Below are 27,337 nucleotides of genomic sequence, written 5' to 3' on the forward strand. Positions count from 1 at the left end.
ACAAGTCATTCACTCATTCATACGTTCAACAAACATTTTTTGAGCTTGCACAGTAAGAGTCAGGTATGAGTTGGGGGTCCTGATACAAAGGTGAATGAGATGCTTCCCCTTATCCCTCATTTTTGCTCCAGCCAGATTTCCCTCTGCCTCTGAATCTTTGCACCTGCTGGCCCTTCTGCTTGACACGCTCTTCCCTCTGTTCTTCCTACTCCTCTGACTCACCCTGGGATTTCAGTTCCCATCAGTCGCGATGCCCAGGGGCAGCTTCTCGGAGCCTCTCACACGCTCACGGCTCTCTGAACTTCACTTTATAGCTCCTGCCGTGATTGTCATGACAGATTTGTGTGCTTATTGGCTTTACCTATGTCTCTCTCTCTAGATTGTAAGCTCCCTGAAGGCAAGGACCACATCCGTCATGCATAGCATTGTCTCCTGGCACCTAGCAAGGCACATAGTGGGCATTTAATATAAAAACACGTTGATTATATGAATGAATGCATGCATGTATCCTTCCCATAAGAGTTAGTGGGAGATAGACAAGTCAGCATGTCAGTTTCTATGTAAAGAGCTATTAGTGAAGGGCTATGGGAAAAAGAGCAATTCTGCTGCGAGGGATTGGATTTGAGCCAGCTCCACAGTAGGATCAAGCCCGAAGATGCACTCCCAGCCTCTCTGCACGGGGGAGGCATCTGCAAAGCTTTATCCTCACTGCTTTGTACAGCACAGATTCAGACAACCGAAAAGAACTACTCCATCATCTAGGATGTTAGAGTTTGGGGCTCAAAATTCATTTAACTCAAATGTTCACTATTTTTTATTATTATTGTTGATTTGGTTTTTTATTTTTTATTTTTTTAACATTTTTATTGGAGTATAATTGCTTTACAATGTTGTGTTAGTTTCTGCTGTATAACAAAGTGAATCAGCTATACATATACATATATCCCCATATCTCCTCCCTCTTGCATCTCCCTCCCACCTGCCCCATCCCACCCCTCCAGGTGGTCACAAAGCACCGAGCTGATCTCCCTGTGCTATGCAGCAGCTTCCCACTAGCCATCCATTTTACTTTTGGTAGTGTATATAGGTCATTACACCTGGAAAACGCCAGATGTACATGGCTTTCCCAAGGTCACAGAGCTAGAGGCAGAACTGAGAACCCTGGGTGCCAAGCTCTGAGACCAGTGTTCTCCCACCTCCTCAGCATGTCCAAGTTCAAGGGGAGAGGAACACTGGTGGATTGCAAAACCCTCTAAAGGTTTCTTTGAACTCCCATAGGGTTTAAAAACAGTTGGCTGGAAATAGAAATGTGAATGCTCAAGGAGAGGTGAGATGAGGGGGTGGAGGAGGGAGAAAGGTGAAGAAAAAAGGCAAATCCAGAAAGGCCGCCTGCCAGGGCCCTGGAGTCAAGGCTTGGCAATGCAGCAGGGCTGCCAGGGCGGCTCGGAAAGGCCGGGCTTCAGTTCCCAGTGGAGGCAGTCAAGGGCTTGGGGATGGAGATTTATTAGTAGAGCTGTGCTCCAAACTACGGCAACCTGGCTCTTGACGGTTCTGAGAGGCCTGGGCAGCTGCGGAGGCTGCAGCCTGCCCTTTGCAAACAGAACTGCCCGGGTTTCCAGGGGAGGTTTGTTTGAATTAGGGTAGAGGAGGGGCCACACCTGACCACAGCTGCCCGGGCCTACTGGTTTGGTGAGGGGCCTGGAAAGGAGCTCCCCCAAGCCCCCCTCCCGACTCCAGGGCTTTACCTCTCTGCTGGTTCAGGACTTTTCTGGGCACCTCTGTGTGCACGTGGGCAAGGCCGGCTCGGGCGGTACCTCTGTGGAGAGAGGGGCCCTGCTCACCTGGCGCCACTGTGCAGGAGGAGGGATGCGGGACCTCTCACCTGCAGCCAAGGGTCTCTTTCTCTTGCTGCATTTGGAAGCCGGCTGTGACCGAAACAGCGCTCCCGCACACAAAATTGTCCTATGGGGTTTTCCTGGCTGGGAAGAGAGAGGACACAGGCATCATTCTCTGGATAAGCTGCAGAAACAACTTGACCCGTGGCTCCCTCGGAAGTCTCTGGCCCCATCTTCAGGGAGAACACGGAAGGCGTGTCCTTCCTCCAGGACCTCCTCACAGGGGCCCCCAGGAAGCCAGGGATGAGGAGGACTGGCCTCGGAGGGTGGGGAGCAGGCCTGGGGCTTCTAGGGGGTGGGAATCCAGGGGCAAGCCGAGCCTGGGCCTCAGTCCTTAGGCTTCTTCGGAACCTTCCCTTTTGTTGATAGAAACTAGCGTTAAAGTTACTGTGAAGCCCATGGGCAGAGGGAAGGAAGCTTCGAGGACCCACACAGGTGACATTTCCTATTCTGATCAGCACCCCCTTGTCTCACAGATCATCCCCCAGGGGAAACATTTGCTTAGGAGTTTTGTTTAGCTCAGCCTGCGACTGGATGCTGGAGCCTGTGAGGACTGGAATAGACTCACCGTTCCATGTCTTCCTCACGCTCCCCTCCCCACCCCGATCACCACCACTAACGTTGCAGGGGCAAAAGCGCCTCGGCATCCAGATGGGTCCTGTTTCCCTCAAGGATGGGCCTGCTCCAGGTTCATTTCACTGCCTCCCCTGAAGATTCTATAAACATTTCCAGAAGGATGCAGATAAGGGGGGAAAAAAAAGATCTTATGTAAACCCTAGATGGCTAGAGACCAGGAGATATTAGATTATTAAGGCTTTAAAAATATCCACAAACTCAACTAAAGGGAAGTAGGAATTTGCTTTCATTTTAACCTCTGTGATTGTCGTTAGGGTCAGTAAAACGATAGAAGCAGGCAACTCAGGAGACACGTGATATCATAAAGATCACAAGAGGGGCTGAGAGGGAAGCTGCAGAGATATGACTGGGGTGACCTTACTGGCCAGTGAGGAATGGGGACGGGGCACACTTGAGGGCTGCCTTTTCTGTAAATTAAGGAAGGCCAAAGAGTGATACAAGGCAGCACCTCCTCACTGCCTTGAAGAATCTTACCTGGCCCCCCAGTCTCGATACCCTTCCCCCCCGTTGATCATGCTCGCTCTTTCATTGCTCTGCTTTGTGGTCATAGGAACACAGCAGCCTCTTTCCCACAGCAGGATCTCTATATGCTGTTCCTTCAATTGGGAAAAGTTGTCCCAGGTCCTTTGCTTAGCTGACTTCCTTATCTCTTCAGGTTTTAGCTTAAATATCACCTACTCAGGGAGGTCTTCCTTGATCAGTCGTTTACAGGGAGTGACCCTGGTAATGCTTTTTAAAAAAAGTTTCCAAGAGATATATTGTATTGATATTATATCAGATTCATTAGGTTTCATTATGATAAGTGTTGTCGACTATAAAACGGGTAAGTTGTATTTAATATATTAACCCAAATCCTGTAACATCAGTAACAAATAGCCATGTTTTGCAAATAGGAACTCAAGTGACACAAATATTATACCTTTAATATCTAGTAATTCTCTGTCAGAGCTACGTGTTTATTGCCTTCATCGAATTTACCATAAGCAATCCTTATCTTATGTGCTTGGCTGTCTGCTTTCCGTCTACTTCACTGGAGTATAAGCTCCAAGAGCTTACAAAATCAGGAAGTGCTCAAAAACATTCTTTGAATAAATGATTGAACCAAATGTGAACAGAGCTTCCGGATGGGGGCAAATTCAGCTCTGGTTCACAGCTTTGAGTCTCTCGTGTGTGGGATAGTGGGAAGTTCATAGTAAGGCTTTTCCTTCCTCATCCTCTGGAAACTTGTACTACCTAAGAGTGTACTTGACCTCCTTTAGTTTTCTCTGGCCAAAGTCTAGTTTGTTTTGAATTCAATAACCCATAGGTGAGAAGATCCCTAATCATTTTGTGAAGCCAAGCTACTTCTCCTTTCTCCTAGACCAGAGGTTCTTAAACTTGAAGGTGCATAAGAACCCCTTGGAGGGCTTGTTAAGATGTAAATCTCTAGGTCCTCCTCCCAGAGTTTGTGATTCAGTAGATGTGGAGTGGAGTCCGAGAATGTACACCTCTGACAAGTTCCCAAGTGAGGCTGATACTGCCGGTCCAGGGACCACACTTTGAGAAGCACTGTTATAGACCTTGAAATTACCAGAGATATTAACAAGCAAATGTTTGAGCAGGAAGGCAGCAGCAAAGAGTCAAAAATTGCAAGGGACTGGCGATGTCTAGGGAGGAGGAGTGTTTGTAGGGATCACAGTCTCGGAAATCTACCAGGCAAGCCTTTGAGCTAAAGAAGCCCACCTGGCCAGGTAGCCCATTACCCATCTATATCATATTTTCACCTTATAAAAAGCCAGCTAGCCAATCTACCTACTAACTTCACATAAAAGTGCTGAGAAACATTGTTCCAAGAGAATGACCGACCATCCTGATATGGCTGGGATTGAGGGATTTCCCGGGACACGGGACTTTCAGTGCTAAAACCCAGGAACGTCTCAGGCAAACTGGGATGATTAGGTCACCCAGAACCCAAGTCTCTTTGTCTCCAATAAAGAAACACGCAGAAAAATATCTCTGGTATAATGTTTATTTAAATAGTAATCTTAAAAAGGCTTTATACAAATCATATAAACACAGTTTGACATTGTTGTTTATTTTTTACATTGAAGAATCACAGTAAAAGCTCTCAAGTTCCCTTGATCTGGCTCAGCCAGCGAATGGTCAAATACCTTTAACTGCAAACCTTGGAAAAGTTAACCTTCTGTGTGACAGTTTAACTTTTTCCCTTGTGTTCTTGCCATTCATGCTCATTCCTCGGACCCTCACCCCGTCAACTCCCCATCCCCACCGAAGAGAGGAAGCAGCCCTGTGGCCCTGCTGACCGCCTAGTCCGGGAGAGCGTGGAGGTAACGTGTCATTCAGTACAAGGCAAAAAAGGAGATCAATACTGTGAGTAGGGTTTCCCAAAGGGAAGGACTCAAGGAGAGGGGTCAGCTAGCCTACCTGCAGATAGAGACAACCAATGCACCGGGGTGTCCCCTGGTCAGGTTATAATCAGGCCCCACTGTCTTTCTGTCTTCCAGCAGACCAGCCTCCAGTGCTGGTGAGGTATCTACACATAGCCCTGGATGCCCTGCTTTTGTTCAGCATTCAGAGCCCACGCAGGGCCTCAAACCAGCCAATGGTGAATATGGATAAAGGACTTTAGAGGGATGCAGGTTGAGCTGTACATAACTCAGAGGTGAACTGCAGGCCAGAGGCAGGGCTGGTCTTTGGGGAGTTGTAAAATGGCCCAAGGGACATGAGAGGGCCAGGACCTCCGGCGTCGGCTTTGCGTGTGTGTGTGTGTGTGTGTGTGTGTGTGTGTGTGTGACTGCTCCACGACGCATGTGGGATCTGAGTTCCCCGACCAGGGGTTGAATCCGTGCCCCCTGCTGTGGAAGTGCCGAGTCTTAACCACTGGACCGCCAGGGAAGTACCCCTCACCCCACCCCGTGCTGGCTTTTGAACTCTCTTCTTCTGCAGGCTAACTCTGGAACCCCCTGGACTTGCTAGCTTCCTGAACACTGAGTTACACGGAAAGCCGAAGAGGAAGGTGGGCTAATTAAGAACTTGCTTCTGCCGCACACCCAGCTCAGGGGGGCCTGAAGCTAAGTCCTTGGGCTTGACAGCTTTACTTTTCACCTCTAACTACCACTGTGCCAATGAGTGCCGAGGTCAGCAGTGACTCTCGGGCCCTAGGTCAAAGTCACAACAACATCACTGAGTCCCACGTGACCATTCACATACACAGTAGATACAGAGAACTCAAAGGCTGGCAAAGACACACACACATATGAATAAATAGCCGTCGGTATGAACTCTCCCTCTCTGCATACAGAACACTGTGACGTTACCATCTGAACTAGCATTTCCATAAGTTATCATTTAAAGGAAACAGCCGGTCCCATTCACCCTTCCCCTTACACCTGGGTATGAGACAAATGAAATTGTGGGTGACCATAGCAGCAAAAATGGTCTGACAGTTTAACCACTGATAAGCAATAGGCTGGGCATACTGTTTGGGTTTCAAATGTATTTCCAGCACGCAGGCAATCCTTAGGCGTTACTACAAAATCAAGATTTGGATCCTGACGTGGACAATCTTATCCTTCACACAGTTTCATGCGATTCCGGATGCCTCCCCTTCTAGAGCAGTTGAGAGTCATCTAGGGCTATGACTAACACTCGGGTGGCAGGGCTTACTCCATCGGTAGGATCAGCTATGCGGGGGAAACTGGGCGTGGAGCCCCTGGGTCAGGGAAGGGGAACAGAGGAATGCCTTAGCTTGTATGGTATTCACTGATTTCTACGTAGAAGGAAAATACGTTTTCTTCATTTTCTTTCAAGGCACTTAATAAAAAAATACATAAATGTGTGTGTGTGTGTGTGTGTGTGTGTGTGTGTGTGTGTGTGTAAGAACATAGGTCTCTCTGGGGTTGAAGCAGAATTAGCATTTTGGTCCGCAGTGCTTGCAGACTTCTGGTCAGAATCAGCTCACGGACATCCTAGTTCTGATGCTTCTGAAAGGTTAAGGTGGCGGCTGTCATGCCAAGGAGGAGTCAGTGTTTACTAGCCTATTGGAGAGACGGAGTTATCACAACGTCTCTTACGGTCCTCTCAGCCTTTGCATGATCCCAGAGGATGGACTTCTTTTTCTCTTTCCACTGTTCGCCTTTCCAGCCAGTGGTCGCCAGTTACATCTCACTGATGGAGAAACATACTAGTAGCCTATATTTCCCCAGCCCCATCTCAGAGAATATCAGATAATGCTGTTTCCTGGGGCTTAGAGACCTGACAAATGAGTGCATGTGTATATATGTGTGCGTGCTTGTGTGTGTGTGCGTATGGTGCGTGTGTGTGTGTGTGTGTGTGCATGTGTGTATGTTTTAGAAGAACAAGGAGGAAGGAAAAGGAAAAGCAAAACCACCACCAGAGGCCCCACAAAGTAGCCTCACAGCCACAAATTCTGGGTCTAGATTGAATGAATGGCTCCTATTCACAAAGCACGTTAAGGCTTGTCCGCTTCTAACACGGAGGCGCTTCTATGGATTTTGACGTGTGAAGTTTCCTTTCTGGTTTGTTTCAAATCTCATGTAAGAAAGAGCTGTTCATGCTGACCCTAAAATGGCAATTTTCCCCTGGATAAAAAAAGTTAAAGGCAACAACATCCTACTGAAATGCTAGGACTGGAAACGGCAGCTTGTCAAGTTGGCTGGCAGAAGCTATACCACAGCAAATCCCGGAAGTCATAAGACGATCAGAGGATGGGATAAACTGAACGGCTTTGTTTTGGAATTTTTTTTTCTAAAGATGGAAAGTCTGAAAAGACCCTTTGCTTTCCAAGTGTTGATTAAAAAGAGAAAGCAGAGACTATTGATCCCTGCTCTACTCTATACTGGAAAAGTCATTCTCTTCTGCCTCTTGAGTTGCTCATAGACCAAAGAAATATAATAATAACAAACTCACAAACAAAATAGAACTGTGACCCCCAAAGAGATGAGCTCCTGTCTTTGTCCCAGCAATGAGTCAGCCACACGGTCCTAGGTGGGTCACAACCCACTGAAAGGCTGCATCTCCCCTCCTCCCTCGACTTGCCTGTCTGTTCTGTCCACACCTTCAGTATTCTGGATCGGTTGGATCAAGATTATGGCATTCAGTTTCCAAAGGAAAAAAAATTGTCATCTTCACTAGCCCCTCTTGCTGGAATGAAACGTCAGATGCGATTTGGGTGCAGTCCGTCAGGCCTCCGAGCAGCACTTCTGGTGGTTCATCTTGACCTTGTGCTTGAGGCCATCATAGAGCTCAAAGTTGTAGTTCTCCAGCGTGGTGCAGCTGCGGGAGCTCAGGCCTGAGTAGGAACACGTGCAGTAGAGCAGCAGCCCTGCACACGTGGCCCCCAGGAGGACGCCCAGCGAACTCATGGCGATGATGGTGATGAGGATGGGATCCAGGGTGTAGAGCCAGCTCTTTTCTTTGTCAGCCAGAGGAGCCCCAGACCCGGAGGTCGGGGAAGAAGAGTTGCTCCAGTCCACCTCGTACTCGTCTAGGACATAAAGGACACGAGAGACTGCAGGCACTGCTTCTTTCGGGGTGAAATAACTGAGGCTCCCCCAGCCCAGTTCAGAGGTTCTTCAGAGCCCAGGACTAAGCTGTAGACTCTGGAACTACATGGCTTGGCTTCAAAGCCCAGGCCTGCCTCATCCTAGCTCTGTAACCTTGGGCAAGTTATTTCACTTGTCTTTGCCTCGGTTTTCTCATCTGTGAAATGGCGTTACTAATAACCTCACTGGCTTGTTAGGAGGTTTAAATGACTTAATATTTGCAAAGTGCTTGGTGACCAGCACAGAGTAAGTATGGTCTAAGGATTAGATACTTAAAGAATCTGATTCACATTAGGTAAACTCAGATTTTCCCAGAAGCTTCAGGGAGGCTTTGGAGCACCTGGGACGGCCCTGTGTTCTGGGCACCCTTCTTTCTTTGCCTCCTCATCCCTACTTCCAACTGCTTCAGGTTAAATCAAAGAACAGGCTGAGGCTATTTTCACACAGTGAGTTTCCCAAGTTAGCATTCCTGGCCATGCAAGCAGCAGATTTTTTTGAGCCACCAGACCTCTCGAACTAAATCTTAACCTTACTGCTGTGTATTATGTGTCCCACCCCCCAGAATCAGATGTTGAATTCTAACCCCTAGTACCTCAGAATGTGACCTTATTTGGAGATAGGGGTTTTACGGAAGTAATCAATTTAAAATGAGGTCCTTAGCGTGGGCCCTAATCCAGTATGACTGATGTCCTTATAAAATAGGGAAATTTGGAGACATAAATTTCTGATGTTTAAGTCACCCAGTTTGTGGTACTTTGTTATGGCCACCCCAGCAAACTAATATACTTATACTTCTATAGTGTGGCCAAGGCATGACCATATTCATGGAGAATTTTGTAGGATTTCCTAATAATCCCATGAAGAAGGCAGGGTGATATTATAATTTTAAAAAATAGATGAGGAAATACAGGTTTTAAGAGATTAAGTGACTAGGTGACACAAGTTCCCAGAGTTAACAAGCAGTTAAACTAGGAGAATAAGTCAGGCTTTCTCCATCCACATCCCTTACTCTTTCCACCCCATCTTAGGGCTTCTGCTGCTTGATCTATTGCAGCCTCTCTGTGAAGGCCAGTTGTGCAGCTTTGCCCATAAAAGGAACGTTAGACCGGGCTTCGCAGGGAGAGTCTGCATTCAGTTAACAAGGTGCTGTTTGGGTTAGTCACTCTGTTTCTATAGCTACACTTGAAGTGTTTGATTAAGGTCAGGTTCAAAACAGCTGCTCTATAAACTGCTCTTCTTAAAGGCATCAATCTTGGTCTAAAGCTGTTCTTTGAGGGGAACCTTGGTGATCTCTCTTGGGGATCAACTCTGGCACTCAGAGACTCCCAGAGAGACCTGCATTGCTCTGAGTCGAGGGAAGATATTACATCTGCGTGTGTGCTCAGTGCCCCTCTAGTCAGGACGCTTGCTTCAGCCTCATGAAGTATGTGTATTTGAAGTAGGAAAATAGAGCTTGGAATAAATACGATAACATGAGATGGGCAGTGTGGACAAGAAACCTAAATCCTGCAACAAGCCCCAACTTGGAGTCATGGAGAGTGTGAGAAGGGTTCCTGAAAGCCATGGAATTGGAAACCACAGCAGGCCTGAGAGAATATTCAGCGACGCTCATTCACTCGGCCCTTTTTGGAAGGAGGTCAGTGGGTTCAAGCAGAGACATGTGTAGAGAAGCCCGGCTTTCACTTCTAAAGGGCTTATTCAGATTTGAAGTTCATCAGTGTCGAAAGTTGCCCAAAGTAGGAGACCTGTTTCAGATTAGGCAGAGGGAACTCAATAAGCTTTCTAAATCGTTAAATTTGACCTTGAGAGAGCTACTGATGGTCTCTTCATTCCTCTCTGGATTCTTTTCACTTATATTTCTGGCCGATAGTTCTAAATTCTGGCCCTCCAATACCCCGGACGTTATTTTTGTTTTTGTCTTTATAGCCAAACTTGACTGTCATGATTATCTTCTAAATCATAGCAATACTCACCATCAATTTCATCCTCATAGCCCTCTCTCCCATGTATTTCTGGGATGTCCACTATAACGAAAGAGAAAACCAAAAAATATCAAGTTATAACAAGTTCTATTGCCGTGGCTAAAGGGCAGAGATGTTACCTTGCTGAGGATGACTCTCCAGCACTGCAGGCAGCTCAAGAGTCACTTTCTGCTTCTAGGTCATTTAGTATGTACATTACTGGATTCTTTCCCCTTTAAATGATTTGTCTTTACTTCCAACGATAACCAGAAGAACAATAAGAAAGGCCTCTAGCGCCAAGTAAATGCTCCCGTGTGTCTTTATAGTGACTGTTGTTTACAACCAACGTAGGTCTGAGTTTTATCTAAGGCACCTTCTGTGGTCTCTCATGTCCGTCATCAGTTGCCATGACTGCGATGTTCATTTCATATAGCAAACGGCCCCTCCTCATATGCATGCATCTAAGTGGGCACAGAGTATGCGTCTTTCTCCTCTGGATTTCAAATAAATGTAAAGTAATTTAAGGAAATCACATTTCATCATTACATGTTTTAATGTAGAACTAGAACTGGAAAGACTGTTATAATGCCTGTCCACCTCCATGTCTGTGCTAATATCCCTTCTCTTTCCTTCCCAGTCTATTTTTCCCATTGGCTTTCTTCACGGTTTAGAATAGATCAAACATGGGCATCCAATCTGACTCGCCCAGGCTTGAATAGAGCTAAGTTAATTTACTCAGAATTTTCCCCAGGATTATCACTGTCTATCTTTTTCTTTTTTTATGATAATCTTTTGGGGAATGGGGAGGATAATTCAGGTCTCTATTCACCATGCTGTCCATCTTATAGAAATCAGAGCCAATGGAAATTACCTGTCTAAAATGGTAAAACACTAAAAAAGAGAATCAAATATGTGGTGAAGAAAAGAGTCTTATCATTTCTTCCTGTCTCACAAGTTAATTATACCTGTCCCTGCTGTCAGGTCAAAATGGCTCCGGTGAATGTATGTGGCCCTTCAGGAGTTTCAACCCCAAGTCAGGTGAACTACCTCGATGTCACCACTATAAATTTATATTAAAAAAATCAAGGCTTAACACAAACCCCAAATTCCAAACAGCTAGAGTATCAAACAAGAGGAATGCAAGAACTTCAGACCAGACTGAACTTCTCCCTCATCTGCACAACACCTCGGGGAAGATCTACTTGACTATGACCTGAACTGAGGACCAAGCCATCACTGCCATACCTGACATTCAGTCTTTCCCTGGAGGCAGTGGTTTTCATCATGTTCGAAGTCTTCTTCATTCCTGGCCAAAGTGCTAAAGCACATTCTCATCCTTTTGGTCGCCAGTAAGGGATGCGGAAAACCACTTGCTAAGACCCTACTTGAAAAGATGGACGCCACGTGGCACCAATCCTCCATAAATCCAGCCTGTTCCTGGCATGTTTATAGCACAACAACTGGTACCTGCAGGCCACGACAGCTTCCCCACCTCAATGCCCAGCCCCTGTGTTATTCTCCAGGACTCTACAACGCAGGCTGTGTCCTTGGAATGAAGATGTAAAAATGAATCAACAAGAGGCAGGCGGTGTCTGTCATAGGGATCAAATCTGGCTTGTGGAAATCAACCTGGAGCTTTTTTTTTTTTTAACCTTATGAGAAATAAAAAACATGGAAGAAAACCATCACATTTCCAACAATTAATCATTTTTATGGGATGCTCATATGTCTTAACAGCTTCACGGTTAGAAGATGCAGAACATTGGATAAGAATATGTGGATTAGCCCAGGACGAAAACTGCGGGGCTCCTGCCTGTGACTTTTGGGCCTCATCCTGTTCTTGCTTTTAGGGATTCAGTCTTTGCCAAGGATGTGACAAATTCTTGGAGGCTAGAATGCCATCTTGCTCCATCTCACACCCTCAGGGAAGAACTCTTAAGACACTATTGATCATGGGCTGGAAAGCAGTGGATGTGGCATTGATCTCAGTGGAAAATGGGTAAGAGGATGGTAATGACTATGAGAACATTTTGTCCCAGGAGATCACAGCCTCTTGTCTCTGTGGGCAGAGGACTGGATGAGATGACCTCCCAGGAATAGGTCCATTTTTAAGGTTCTATGAAATTGATTGCCCAGATGTGGCTGAGATTTCTGCCCCTGGAGGATCAAAGCCTACTTCAGGTGAAGAACACTTTAGAGGCTTGACTTGGCTTTTTGCATAATCACTGCTCCCAGGAGTTTGGGTGAGTGGGAAGGGGTCAAAAAAAGGATAAGTTAATCAACATTTTCAAAAGAGCATCTGTTCACGAAGCCTTAAAGAAAGAATGACACACTGGGGAAAACCCCAGTAAAGGGAACATTTGTACAAAAAGCAATTTACTTTGATAGCAATTTTCTCTAGTCCCCTTGCTAATATTCTTGATATCTGTGTTTGATTAAGAGCTTCCTTTCTCAGATGGCTCTTTGCCCTGCACGGGTCACTTTCCTTTTCTGTTGAGCCCAGGAGGTAAACCTCAGCCTGTTTCCTCAGGATGCTGGCAGGGAGGGTGGATGTCCACCCGGGTCCCTGTAGTTCTAGTGAAAAAAAGGCAAGGGCGGGTTGGACGGAGAAGGGGTGACCCAGGAGCTCAAGGCAAAGAGTGGAGGAGGCAGCACCTCCCTGGGAAGGGGACATGACAGCCACAGGATGGAGACCTGGCTGGGGAAGTGAGGTAGATGGCAAAAGACTGTGGGGACCAGGGACGTGGAATTAAATTTTTTTTTTAATGAGGAAAAACTTGGAGAGGACCTTCCAGGACTCTGTTTTAGTAGGTGGGCGTGTTTGTGAATGGGAGACAGATGGGGGAGAATGGAATGAGCCCCACCTTTAAGAGAACACAGATCAGGAATGGATCTTACCACCCACACAACTTCCACTTTCAACCTTTGTGCTCACATGACCCTGTTTCCTTCTGGGCCCTTGTTCGGATTCAAACGCAGATCAGTCTGACTCCAAAATCTGAATTCCAACACTCAGTATTGTATTAGGGCCAGAGGACACCCTCTCCCCTCAACTCCCCCAGGTGTGCACTCAAGCAAACCCCCTATATCATCCCTAACCCATTCCAACAAGGGTGCACCTTGCCTTCATCCTAGTGGGCTGGATACACAGCCCCTGGCTGTTTGCCTGCATTGCTGGCTCACCACTTGGATGGGAACTCACGGAGACTTCTCAGGAATGTGAGGATGCAGTGATCTGAGATTTGGGACTTCACATTTTTCTGTGATAGGCATTCCCCCAGACAGGGAAGGCTGATTTACATTGTTCTTCAAAGGGCAGTTTTCACTTACTGACTAACCAACCAATCAACCAACCCTCACTTATTAAGAGGGTTGACTACGTGCCCGGGAACCACACGGAGGAGTTTGGGAAAGGAAGATGTATGGGACCCGGTGTCTACAATCGAGGCCCTCCAGTGTGATTGGGAAGCAAGGACTCACTCATGCCAACAGAGCATAAAAGAAAGTGGGTTGCCGCGGAGGGGACTCAAAGTGCTGGCGAGTCTGGGGCAGGGATTGGGCAGATGAGGCTGCGCCAAGGCAGGGAAAAAATGTGGGAGGCAGGAGGAGATGGCTTTGGAATGGAGGCTGCTGCAAGGGTGGGGTGGGGATGTGGAGTTCCAGCTCCTTTCTCTGTCTGATGGACAGAGATGGTCTCAAACATGGCACCTGAGCCTTTTTACTCGTACACTGATCTCTTGGTTTGGGGCTTGTATTCATTTTTATCAGATCCACTGAGGAATTCAGAGGTTGCCCTGCCCGCTCACAGATCTTCCACCCCGTATTTCCCTAAGGAGAGTCAGCCTCTGTCCACCTCCCTGCGCTGGCTGCTGCAGACCAGCAGAGTGAGAGGAAGAAGAACTCATGAGCGCCTGGAAAGGAGTTTAACAGAGTTCGAGAAATCAAGTGAGCAGAGTAGCCACTAGTTAAAAAACAAACAAAAAACCCAATTCAACAAAACCTGGCTGGGACTTCCCTGGTGGTCCAGTGGTTAAGATCTGCTCTTTCAATGAAGGGGGTGCGGGTTAGATCCCTGGCCGGGGAACCAAGATCCCACATGCCAAAAAAAAAAAAAACAAATCAGCTCCGCCTGGGGAATTCCCTGTTGGTCCAGTGGTTAGGACTCCGAGCTTCCACTGCAGGGGGCATGGGGGCACAGGTTCAATCCCTGGTCGGGGGACCAAGGTCCCACATGCCGCGCAGTGCGGCTAAAAAAAAAAAAAAAACAACCACACAAAACCTGGTCATTTTCATATTGACATTACATCTCAGGCTGAACGGTCCCCTTGTTTCCCTTAGTGTCACTGAGAGGTGGGTTAGGTACCCAGTGAAGAGTGATTCAAGGTCTCACCTATCTCTTATTATCCTGATTTTCCAGAGCAAAAGACCCCATAGTGACTAGTTACTAAAACGTCCTCTGGACTGTCTAGGAACCCCTTCCACCCCGGAAGAGCCAAATATTCTCCAGCATCCTTGTCAGTACATTGTAACACTACAGCACAAATGGGGAACAGCCATCCCCAGCCATGAGCTCTGCCTCCTCGAAAAAGCTGTGTTTCTCCCAGAGGGGTCTGGAACACTGCCTGGCACTGTAAGATCACACATGCCATGCAAGAGAAACGCCCTAGACACTCCAACCTGCAAACAGAAAATTCCCCCTGAGTGTGGTTTAGGTCTAAAACAAGAACGCCCTCTCTCATTTAGATTTTCCTTCCCACCCTCTCTCTCTCTTTACACACACACACACACACACACACACACACACACACACACACACACTTTATCTTTTCTCTCTCCCTTATTTTCTTCCTCTGAAATTAGGATCCTATGGGGTTAGTTTGCTTTTCTGCAGTTACAGAAAAATTTCGACCTTCCCTTCCACCACATCTCATATGCCGTGGTTGCTGTGAGTGTATTTTCATCGACATTGTTCTGTTTACTTTCTGCATCAAAAAAAAAAGAGCCTCACAAGATAGTTAGGAGAGTGAGGAGTCCACCTGAAACCACTGGCTACTTTTAGATAAAATGATTTAAGGCCATCTGTCCCCGGATCACTTGCACACTGACCAGGACACCAACATATGCTGGCTTTCAATGAAGAGTCCCTTCCAGGCCAACTCCAAGCAGTGGCTTAAGACGCCTGGTGGAAGCTGATGACAGGCTGGCCATCCAGAACGTGTAGTGGACGCACTCTAAGGACGGTACCCGGAGGGGGGCAGCACGGGATGTGGAGGAGCACTAGACGGGAGCACTGCCCCGGGAGCAGACTTCCTCCTTCCCATCTGAGCTCTGCCACTTCACCCAGGTGTGAGAGCCGGGACGAGTCTCTGACCCTCCCTGGGTCTCAGCTTGCTCCCCTGTAAAGTAAGCACTGATGTTCGTTCCTGCTTGAGAACTCGTCTTTACAGGAAGAAAATGAGAAAGCTCTGATGGCCTTTCTGCTGAGCGTTCCCTGAAAAGGGCGGCTGGCTGTAGACAAGGCAACTTCGACAGAAAAGGGCTCGCCACCCGTCTTCACCCCGGGTCTGTCCTCTCCTGGAGGTGGTCACACCTGAAGGCATCCACCTTAAGGTGCCCGTGGAAGGAGAAGACCATGCAAAGGACAGGTGAAAGGAAGCCATGAGGTTCCATGTTTTCCATACTTGCTCGTTTAGCTTAGGAACCAGTCCTGCTAAGGGGCAACTGAAGAACTGACAGAGCTAGTAAATGGTTTCCCCAAGTTTGAAGCCTCCATCTTAGCTGAGGCAGGGCTGACAAGACCTGGTGAGAAGCCAGTTAACCCACACATCCACTCAACCCACCAAACTGCAACCAGCCTTTAAAGCAAGGATTGAAGAGACGCCTACAGAGGAAATCACTGAAACCATTCATTTTCAAGGGTACCAGGGGTCATCGCGTCTTCTCCAAGGAGGAAGAAATTGAGGAAGGAGGGTAGAAAAATGCAGTAAGTCATTGAAGAGCTCGGCAGTAGAACATTTTCGACACCTTGTTTCGGGCTGTGATTTATGTGGGATTAGCTCTTGGCCACTTAGAGCCCTTGTTGAGTTTGATTCCAAGTTCCCGAACCCCCCGAGTCAATTAAATCACATTGGACCTTTCAGATGGGAGTAGCCTTCAGAAAATTCTCTCAGTCACTTTGTTCTAATCCCAGCAGGAGACACAACACTGTGATCTAAATAAATGAGAAATCATGAAGGACTAGCAGCTATTTCTTGGCCCTCCAACGTGTTTAATTCAGTTTAATATTTAGTATTGGCTGAAGCTTCCTACTCCCTACCACACTTAATTTCCCTAATTCAGTTTGTTCATCCCCTGTTGCTATAAGGAGCCAAAAGTTCAGATGTAGATCGAATGTTTGCCAAAGCTCCTCCATTACAGTCAGGCTACTTGAGAGCCATTCATCCCGTGCTGGGCTTGGCTTGAGTTTAGAAACACCACCAGAAGATCCTTTATCGTGGGTTTTTTATCTCTTGGGCTATAGCCAAACCTACGCAAAGTCATGGAAAAAAGTATTTTTTTTTTTTGAAGTTTTCAAATGGTTTCAAGCTGGAAAAGAAAAGGGGGCTTGGTTTGTGATACCAGAAGACTTTGAACATGATTTTCTATTATTTTTAGTTGAATAATCAGGAGGAAACACTAAAAAGAATTGGAAATACTGACTGCAAAGGAGAAGGCTGTGAAATGACCTAATAATACTTTCAAGTGTGGAGGCAGATGAGCAGCTGAGGCCAGAATGGCTCCACTGAGCCCCAATGATGGTGTGAAAATAAGAAAAAGGAGGCGCCAGAGAAATGTTTAGTTATAAACATAGGCTTCATGATTGTGTAGGCTGGAAAAAAAACAGTAAGGCTGATGGAGGAAAATTCTGGAATCTTTGCTTTGCTCTAGGTCTTCGAGAAATCAGAGATATTCTCCATTACTGTAAGTGGGTATGTCCACAAGAAAGAGGCCCTTCTTTTGTTGGCTACCTTCTCTGAGGGTATGAAGGTGGGAAAAAGAAAAGTTTGGAGAAAAGTGTCCCCCTTCCACTGCATTCTTGATTTTTTCCTGAGATGTTAGGAAAAACGTCTCATATCTTCACATTTCAGGGAGTTCGCCAATAGGCTTTAACATTTCTCCTCTCCTCCAGTCCCAAGGTTCAAGAAGTGCATAAACTGGAAACAGTGCACAGGTGGAGAGGTTTGGTGTTACCTGGGACAAGTGAAAGGATGGAGGAGAAGAAACAAAACTGCATCCACTTCCAACGTGAAAATCAATGTCTTCTTAAAGATGGCCCCTCTGTGTTGTAGGTCCTTGGGAAAAAACTCTCTATACACATGTATCTCACCAAGAGAGTTTGCTTTACTTAAATGCTGGGCTCTTCTGAACACAAGGATCCATGACCTTGTGATAAGATTTTAGGGCTTCCAAAGAGGTACCTCTCTCTGCCCATTCAAGAGATGATTTCCCCCAAAAGTTTGCCGGTGGCTGAGAACTGTGGTTATAACATAAGAGAGTAATTCCTCCGACCTTAGGTTTGGTCTCCTGTAAAAATGCAGCTACTTGGAGGAAGCAAGCAATGAAGCCTCTGTGTTGGGAATCTGGCAGGCTCTTCTGGCAGGAGGCCTTGGTAGAGGGAGGTGGAGAAAGTGCAGGAATGCCAGAGGAGAAGAAAAGGAGCCGCCGCGAGAGGGGGCAGCTGCAGAAAGGGGAAGGTGGAGGTTGAAGATGAACCACACCCGACCCAGAGGTAGATAGATAGGTGGAAACAGGTCCTTCTTGGGGAAAGAGGAGGGGACAGTGGCCCTGTGAGGAGTTCAGAGCCAGGAAATGATGACGGCGATGAGAGCTCAGGGCTTCCCGTGGACACTATTCCCGAGCTCGCGATCTTGGTCTGCAGTTGGCCGAGGCTGATGAGGCACCTTGGGGGCTCCTTTGACAACCCACGTCAGCCCCAGTCTCCGTCCTAGTGACTGTCTTCCCACCTAAGTACCAGCTGTTGGAAGTGCCCCAGAGAAGCGATACGGAAGACCACATGGCCCTCAGGGTCCTTGTATCCCTTCTCCCAGCCCCTTGGTGGCAGTAGGGAGATGCAAAGAGAGGAAAAGATTCGTAACAGACTGTGCTGAAACGAGCCTCAGTAACCAGCAGGCCGACTGAGAATAGGACTTCGGTCAAGGCCACCTCAGGCTCAAAGCTTTCTCCGCATTCCCTTCATTACTGGAGTTGGCTGCTCTCTAGCGAGTTCCGGAGAACTCCAGTCCAGCACCCAGTTAATGAGTCCTGCCGCCTGAGAAAGAAACTGCTGCTGCTGAAAGCCAAGACGTGGTGCCTTATCATTCCCGCTCTGGATCAGAGCCTTTGCCTTTGGGTATGTCAGCTAATGATACTAAAAGGGTTCAATTTTGCACAATTACACAAAGAAGACAAAACAAGCTTGTGTGTGTGTGCGTGCCCGTGTAGCTCACCCACACCTCACTCTTGTGCTGCTTTTTCTTCCCCTGAGCCACCAAGAGTTATACCCAAGTCTCAAGCCCTAGAAGCAGCAGTCCTGGATTTTTGGCAGGTTGGAGAAAGCTGGCAAAGCTCATATATGGCCGTCACACTATCCATTATGCTCAGTCACATTACTTTGACCCCTTGGCCTAAACGCACAGTAGAAACAAGGGTAGCAACTCTTAGAAGAAATGGTGTTTTGAACTAATGGGTCCCTTGGCTTCTCTTCTACTTGTCCTTCCTCTCTGGAGCCACTTGGGGCTAGCAGCTTTGCCTGCACATTGAAACCTCCCACTGGAAAACCACCGCATTTCCTACTACCTTTCCTCGGGTCACATTAGCCCTGAACCTCCTCAGAAAGAAGCTGGGTGCCTCCTTTCAGCCAGGCAGACCTGCCCCTCTCAGGGCCATCATGGGGCCCTTGGGCACAGGCCACAGGATTAGGGACTTTCTGTTGGCACGTGAGCCTACTTGTGGCTGTTGGAATATTTTTGTCTGCAGCACAATAATGGGCACTGACCTTAAAGGATGTTTTTGACACAAATTTTTTTAGTAGAAAACATAAATAAATAACGGCAAGGCACAGCAAAGTCACTCTTTGAAGAAACCAAGTGGAACTCATTAATCATGGAGAACAGGGCTCTGCCTGCTGAACCAGGGATAGAATTAACTCCCAGGCCACAGTGGCCACAGCTCCAGCGAGCTGCATCTTATAGCCAGGCTCACATTCTCCGCAAATCAGCATTAAAAAAAGTCCCTGTGATTAAAATTCCCTTCAACTAAAATTGTCCTCAGTCTTCCCTTGCAAGCACTCCACCCACTTTAGAGAAAGAGAGATAGTCACAGAGATTATGTGGCTTCTGCACATGACAGGGGATATAATGCAGGGTGTTCGCTGGTTTGTTACCCTCTCAAATGGGGGCAGGTTCATTTTAAAGGTAAAACTCAGCCACCTGAAGCATCTATTACAATGTAAACAGGCACACCATTTGACCCAGATATTCTATCCCTGAGAAACTTGCACAAAGAGGCAACGTCAAGGATGTTCACTGCAGTATTGTTTATCATAGAAAGAAAACCTAGACACAGCCTGAATGACCACCAGTAGGGGAGCAGTTAATAAACTGTGGAACAGCGACATGATACAAAATGCTAGACAATAGCTGAAAAGGATGGGGTAAACCTGTCGGTGTGCAACAAAGTATCCTCAAGGCTTTGTCAAATGGAAAGAAGCATGTTTTCCAGCAAAGTGAGCAAATGTTGATACTATTTACACAAAACCAAACTAACCCCAACCAAAGCAAACTACATAATTAGACATGAACATATACATTTGTAAAGGTATAAAACAAGGCCTGGAAATACATACCTCGAACAATTTCTCATGGTTCCCTCTGGGGAGGGGCTTGGGACTGGTTAACAACGAAATGAACTTCTTTTTAGAAAAATTATTTGCACTTTTTGAGGATATAGTCACGTATAACTTGTAAGTTAAAAAGAAATGAAAAGAAACCTAGCCAGAGACCATCTTAAAATTTCCCCCAACCACCTTTTTCAGTATCATAATGAATCCAGTCATGAGCCTCCAAGAATAGGTGTTTTCCCCACCCAGGGCCAGTCTTGCCTCCAGCACATCTGTTGCTGACTCTTCAAGTGGCCTTTCCTATTTCTTGGTCCGATGCCGTGGGACTTTAGTTTTATTGGGAGCTTGAAGGTCAGTGACGGCAAAGCCCAAGAACAATTACTTTACTGGAAAGAGAACAGAAGGATTCTGGGTCTCCTGTCCACTGGGCTTGGGGCAAGAATGGTTTCTGCTGTTTGCCCTGAAGCACCAAGATTCTGCCCTGTGCCATGCAGAAACCATGCTAAAAGGGGGTTTGCTCTTTGGCAAGTCCCCAAATCTTGTATCTCTTCCATGCTTAAGTTTGGGGCCAAAAGGAACTCCTCCACACAGGGCAAATGTAGTCTGGCTGAGGCCTGTGGCCTGACGCCTTCTAAAGGCGCAGGTTTCTGATTATATCGAACCTCGAGACATACTCCAGTGCACCTGATCTGTGTCAGGCTTCATTAAATCCTACACTGTTCCTAGCTGTTAATTTATTTATATAAGCCGATCTTTCCCCTGCTGATTATAAGACCATTGGCTGGTGTTTCCCTCTCCCCTCCTTTTTCCCCTGGTTGGATTTCTTTTGTGTTTTCTTTGGGCCGTCATTGAAGTGGATGAAAGGCAAATTACAGCTGCAAGAGCCCCAGTGACGCACACAAGCAAAGAGAGAAAACAAGCCGCACCTACAGATCTGTAGTTTGGCTCAGATGTGGAGCCCACAACACGGACAAATTAAAACTTAAAAATGAAGCTCTTTTCATCAGAGATTACAGAAAGGCCAACAATGTTTGTGCAAAACAACTGCAGAGTCAGTGAAGAGAGGTGATGAAGACAAACACAGGGCCACAGCCGACCGGCCAGGCTGCGGGTATCTGGGCTAGGAGGGCAGAGTCTTGCTTCAACAGCGAGAACGCACATTTAAACTATCATAAGGGCCAGGTAGGTGCCAAGACAGACGATCCTGGGCCTTGACATCTGGTGTTTATGACCCATGGAAATACAATTTCTGTAACATTTATGCTTGGGTTAGGTCTGAAATACCATACTGATAACAGTGCTGTGTTTGACGCCTAAGATCGGAATCGTAACAGTCTGCTATTTTGGGGAAGAGAGAGTGCACATAGAATAAGCCTTGGGCTCAGAACCAAGGTGGGAGAAGCAATGATGAAATTCTCAAAGGTGGTTCCAAAAACAGTAATGCTAACGAAGCATAAGCGATGGCTAATTCAATTCACTCTGGCAAATTTGGTCCCAGGCCAGCTCATGAAAATGTTGACTGAGCCTGGCTCTTTGCTGGAAATAAATGCTTTTGAGATGCTTTCATTTCATCTTTTGCTAATGGGAACAAATGGCTTTAAGAATAGCCAAATGTTATGTAGACAAAATGGGTAATGATGCTTGTCATTAGAGGAGCAAACAATGCTCTAAACATGGACATTCTGCTCTTTTCTCCTGCGGAGGACAGACAGTGACATCTATACTGAGCCCTCTGTACTGACAACACTTCCTGTAAGATCTGAAAACCCAGAAGCCTGTTTCCTTTAGCACCACTTGGTCAGGTTTATAGCTGTAAGAAGTACTCCTTCCTGGATCTAGGTTTAGAAAGGAAGAAAAGCAGGATTCTGACAGAAATAGGATCTCCTGGACAAGCCCCTTTTCTTGGGACCTTTAGGGATGTTCTCAGACTCTGAGGAAGGCTCCTGGGTTGATGGAATGCTTCTAATACATCCCACAAATAGGGAGTGATGGAAAATTCTTCCACCACCTCTTTTGACCACCATCTAGAAACACTGAATAGATGGGAGGCTGTCTTTCCTGGATTTTTTGCCTCTAATACCCCTCAGATAGAAATATTTTATATAACTGTATCACTAACTACTCAAGAAAGAGAACCAAAAGAAAACTATTCGTCAATAAGCTCTGGCTTTTGAGTTTCCCCAAGTCCCCCTCCTCAAAGTTGTTATAGAATTGTTCCTTTTATAAAATGTTCCACCATGATATTTCCAGGTTCACAGTAATCATATAATTATCTTCCTTACTTGCTCCAAAGTCTGGAATATCTTCGAGCCTGAACATGCTACAAGTTCCCGTTTTGTCTGGGAAAGTGCTCATAAATTGGAGATCGACGTGTCCGTGGAAGTAATCATTTGGTAGGCAAGGGGTAAGATGTCACCACTTCTTCTCCAAAGGAAGCTATCTGTCTCTGCAGAGCTGAGTACATGATTCTGCTTCGCTCATCCCACCTGCCCCCCCGGGGCCCTTTGAAAGTAGAGTCCAATCTCTGGGGATTTGCCATCAAGAGAAATTTTGTGGAATCACATTGAGTAATTTAGCACTTAGCAACTTTTGCAAAATCCCACACCAATCACAAAAATTGGCTCAGCTGCACAAATTGGATAAAACTCCTAACAAGCAGTAATAAAAAAATAAAAGAAGGAGAGGCTGGCATTCAGCCTCAAGGAGAACCTACCTCCCACAGAAATGCCCTGTGGCTCAGAAGGCGATGTATAAACTTTGGAAACATCAGTTCTTTCACAGCCTACATTTCATCTTTGTTCTCACAAGCCAAGGTGAAAAAAAAAACCCAGATGTTTGTATAAAAATATCATCACTTTATTACATTCCACACAATACACATTCAAATAGTTTCCAACGTCCACAAGTTATTTTGACACACAGGCAACTGAGCAATGCAAGAGATGTCACAGTTACAGGGCGAGGGGATAAGAATAGGAAGTAAAAATCTTTAAGTTTTCTTGTTTTGTTGTTGTTCTTTGGTAATTTTCGATTATTTAGGTGTTTACTTGCCTGCTAGTTTCATTTTTAAAGACAGGGTCTTCTTAAAGATGGGGTATATCAACCTCAGAAATATTACTGGATTTCCTATCCTATTCTGGCTTTAATCCCAAAAATGTGGGACAAAGGAAAAGACAATTTATTTTCAGCATTCTGTTTTGTCAGTGGCAATGCTATGATCCTTTTTATTCTTTTTTCTGTCTTCACCGGCAATTAGGGGATAGCAATTGCTAGCGTAATATCAAGGAAGGGATTTTTAACGCAGAGGCAAGGGTTTCCCTCCTGGAGCTGTTAACATGAAAGCTCTACTAAGGCAAATACTGTACCAGCCTGAGCTAGACCTTCAATTCATTCATTCAGTAATTTTTTAATAGTTGCTCTCACCTCTTTGTCTTCTGAGCAGCAACTCTAAACATGCATGCATGCATTCACCTGTCCAGTCTATTTTTCTTAGAAGAGACGGACCCTTCCCTCCCTCCATGAAATACAGAATTTTGCTTTTTAAAGCTGCAAGGCATGACATTTAATAGAAGAGCTTCCCTTTTAGCATAGTACCTGGATAATACTATGAAAGTCGCTTGGGCTACAAGAGCAGAGAGAGAGAGAGAGAGACAGAGAGAGAAGTGTGACATCCCCAGCTGAAGTGCATCATGGGATTCACAGAGATTTGAGCAGTCTCATATTCTCAACGACAGCTTGTACATAAAGATGATGCCACATGGGGCATCAGATAAAGATACAGCAAATTTCACAAAGTTGTTGTCATCTTCTTTTAAAGAAGGGAAATCCTCAAGGGTGTATGGTAACTCAGACAGTTCCTACACTCGCTAGACTTTCCAGGTGTAATTTCCTGACACCACGCCTCCATGGGGTGCCTATAGGGATGTCAATCATTTCAAGGGATGCCTGACCCCAGATGCATCACTGGATACAGATACCTGAGACAAAAAGCCCTTAGTGATTGGCATGGAAGTCATCATAAGGTATCCATGGTATCCTGCCACCCCTCCTCCCCTTCTCCGTCTTTCTTTCTCCATCTTCAGCTGGGGGTAAGACACTTCTTGAAATCTCAAGGTAGCTCATGCTCTAGCCTTTCATCGTTTTTCCTGGCAGAGCTGCTGTGGTTGAGACAGACCAGCTCTTTGAAATAGAATAAGAGTGGGAGAGCACCATTCTTTCAGGAGGATGAAACAAACCAGATGCAAAAGTGTGTGTGTGTGTGTGTGTGTGTGTTGAAGGGATCTATGTGGATATTCCGAAAGAATGCTAAGAGTCTCTCTCTCCCAAGCAGCCAAAAAAAAAAAAAAAAAAAAAAAATCATTAGTATTTTGCTCTCAGAAGGTACCTGGAGGCTTTCAGTCCAGGCAACCATCTTTGGAGAGAATCTTACACTTCCTCAGTGGATTCCTAGCAGGAAGGTGAGAAGTAAACACCCCCCAAGGCAGAGCCCCAGTACACTGAGAATCTCGTTAAAATACGCATTTTCTACCAATGAAATTGACTTCATTATCAAATCCATCCTTCGTACAATATCATTAGGCAATTTATCTCTAATATCCCTCCCCCTGCGTTGTTTAGAGAGGACGAATGGGCAGCAAAGGATTTATCTTCATTATACCTTCTCCTGACGATGCAGCAACATCTGGAAATGCCAGGCCAGCCTATAAGGGTGTATTTGCCAGATGCCATGAACGCTTTAAGGGGTAGTACACTGGTACATTTAAAAAAACTGATAACTCTTTATTCTCTCATAATATTCAAATAAGTCAGGTGAACAGCCATATATTTTAGTGGCTATATATTCAGGCACCCATTAACACCATAAAAGGAAAGCAAATGACCCCTTTCCCCCCATGTTTTACAAATGCTATTACAATGATCAATATGATACCAAAGAATACGTTTTTTAACCTTCTTCCTCTATCCCATCCTAAGCGGGGCACAATGAATGCCCAGGGGGTGAGGAGGTTCTTTAAAGACAACATTTCATCCTTCCTTCTCCTCCATCTCCTCCTGCTCACAACAGGCTACTGCTTTTCCTACATCAGTCTCAGATCTGTTATTCTCTATGACTTATTCCAAGATTGGACTTAACCAATAAAAGCTAAACATTCATTATGAGCTTCTCTTTTATAAGGCAACATGAGACAGATTTGCTTCAGGGCTGGAAGTAGAGATGGTCCCACACGCACCCAACGGCTGTTATCATGTGACTTCAAAGATGCCCGAGACAGGACAAGGGGTCATGTCGGAGTGCAGTGGGGGAACCTTCCTCTTGGGTCAGGCGGGTTGGGCATGGGGACTGGAATGAGAGGGGCCACACTTCTTTTCAGGTGGCCTCTAGTTTTTTAGGTACCTGGAGATGACAATGGTAGCCAACAGAAACCCAGCCAGAGCTAGATAAGGCAACAAAAAGCTTCAATCTCTTCTCCAAGTAAACAAAACTAGTACAGTATATTATTTTCTGGAACATGTACCCCCGGAGAAGTAACACAAGAGTTAAAGGGGGCCCTCTCTGAACACACCCACACACGCCCCCCCCCCCCAACGAGCCAGTCTCTCTCTCACACCCACGCACACACAGAGCTAGTCACACGCGCAAATGTATACCACGTACAGACACACAGATCCAGGTCTCCCCTCAAGTCTCCTGGCAGACTGACTGCCCACCGAGAGGAGGGATGGGATAAGGCAAGGGGAAGAAACAGGGAACCAGTCTCTGGAAGGAAACCAGCTGGGCCTTGAGTTGTGAAGTGCTTAGGGGTGTATCTCTTCTCGTATTCCAAGATGCAGCATTAGAGCTGGGGTTGGTTGGTTTGGAATCAACAAAAGGAAAACAAACAAACAAAAGAACCCAAGGAGAATGGTCGGGATGGATATGAGCGCACAGGGTTTGGGCCCCGAGAGAGAGATGTCTGAGCGTTCACACAGAGACTAGGCGAGGAGAAAAAAGTGCAAAATCGAGGCAACGTGTTTGCAGTCTTTCTTGTTTGTTTTGGGTGCCGTCCTTGCTTCGGCCCTCAGCAGTGCGAGCTGCGGTCTTGCTCTAGTTTAATGGTTAGGGTGGGCTCCACCGCCAGAGGGGCCCCGTTGGTGTAGTGGGAGGTTTTGTAGGTGATGGAGTGATCGGTCTTCTTGGCCGCATAGCGGAACCGGTGGTAGTGGAGCACCAGGGCCAGCGCGACGGAGACCAGCACCAGCACGGCGCCCCCGGCGGCCATAACGTAATACCAGTAGGCTGGGATGGGCTGCACGGGCACCGTGTCCACTGTGGGCTCGGTCCCCGGTAGGAGGGTGCCCCCTGGTGGAGAGACACAGAAGAGTGTTGCTAGGCTGAGAGCATGCAGACTAATCCAAAATTAATTTAAAAAAAAGAAAAGAAAAGAAACACACACATGCTTTGGAGTGGAGAGGGAAGGGGACAGGGGAATAAGATGGTACTGAGTATTTAGTGTGTGCCAAGCACTTTTCAATGATTGATATTATTTCCTACTTACAACCCTATGAGGTAGGTACTGTCAGACCCATTTTACAGATGAGGAAATAGAGGCTCAGAGAGGTTAAATGAATGGTTATACAGCAAGTAAGTGGGAAGTTCGATATTCAACCAACCAAGAGCTGTGTGATTCCAAAACTCTTTTCTTCTTTCTGTTAAACCACAATTACTGTATAATATATAGAAGCATTATGATTCACACACATCACACACACATGCGTGCACACACACACACACACACACACACAGAGGAATACATGCAAGTAAGTGATGCTGATATGACTTCTGGGATTCCGTATCACTGATCCTCCGAATGGGCGGAAATACAATATTTGTTCTGGCTGGCCACAATTCTCAAACAATGTATTAATTAGGCTGGCTAGACTTGAAGGGGAATTCCACTTTGGTCTGCCAAAGCTTCCATGCCCACTGAAAATCAGCCTGGTCTTGTCTAAACAGGTCAATTACCACTGTCAAGCAATGAGTAGTGCATCTTCATTTTTTTAATTGAACGGAGGATTTAAAAAGCTGATTGGAAGGAAGCTGCAACCAAGAAATGTTGAGTGCAAAACGATAGTAGGTATGTGAGAGCGAGAGTAAGTGAGAGCAAAGGGAGGGAGATCATTCTAATCACAGAAAAGACAGGGGACGGAAGAGAAGCTAGCAGAGGATTTAGAAGGCAACCACATTCACTGGCTAGCTTCTGGTTGCCGTGGAGATGATGTTGTAGATTTAAGCCCAGGGTAACTCTGGGGAAAGGCTGGCTAGAGTCCCATTTGATGCAAAACAGTGCTACAACTTGATTCTCCCAACCATTTACATCAGATGAGAATCTGGCCCAGAATGGGACTAGGAGCTTTTGAGCTTGC

General features: G+C 46.2%; 1 protein-coding gene across 1 annotated transcript in view; it reads right to left on the reverse strand.

Annotated features, from left to right (window-relative positions):
- Positions 1-4,523: 4,523 nt before the first annotated feature.
- NRP2 (neuropilin 2) overlaps positions 4,524-27,337 on the reverse strand; it is a gene marked incomplete at its 5' end in the record, with an annotated part of 102,547 nt that continues 79,733 nt past the window's right edge. The window contains 2 exons of the mRNA XM_082396773.1: positions 4,524-8,037; positions 10,069-10,119. Of these exons, the coding sequence (XP_082252899.1) occupies positions 7,733-8,037; positions 10,069-10,119 (356 nt within the window). The 3' untranslated portion in view covers positions 4,524-7,732. The remainder of the gene's footprint in view (positions 8,038-10,068; positions 10,120-27,337) is intronic.

The sequence above is a fragment of the Balaenoptera borealis genome (assembly GCF_965194805.1).
Source record: "Balaenoptera borealis genome assembly, chromosome: 6".
Lineage (NCBI taxonomy): Eukaryota > Metazoa > Chordata > Mammalia > Artiodactyla > Balaenopteridae > Balaenoptera > Balaenoptera borealis.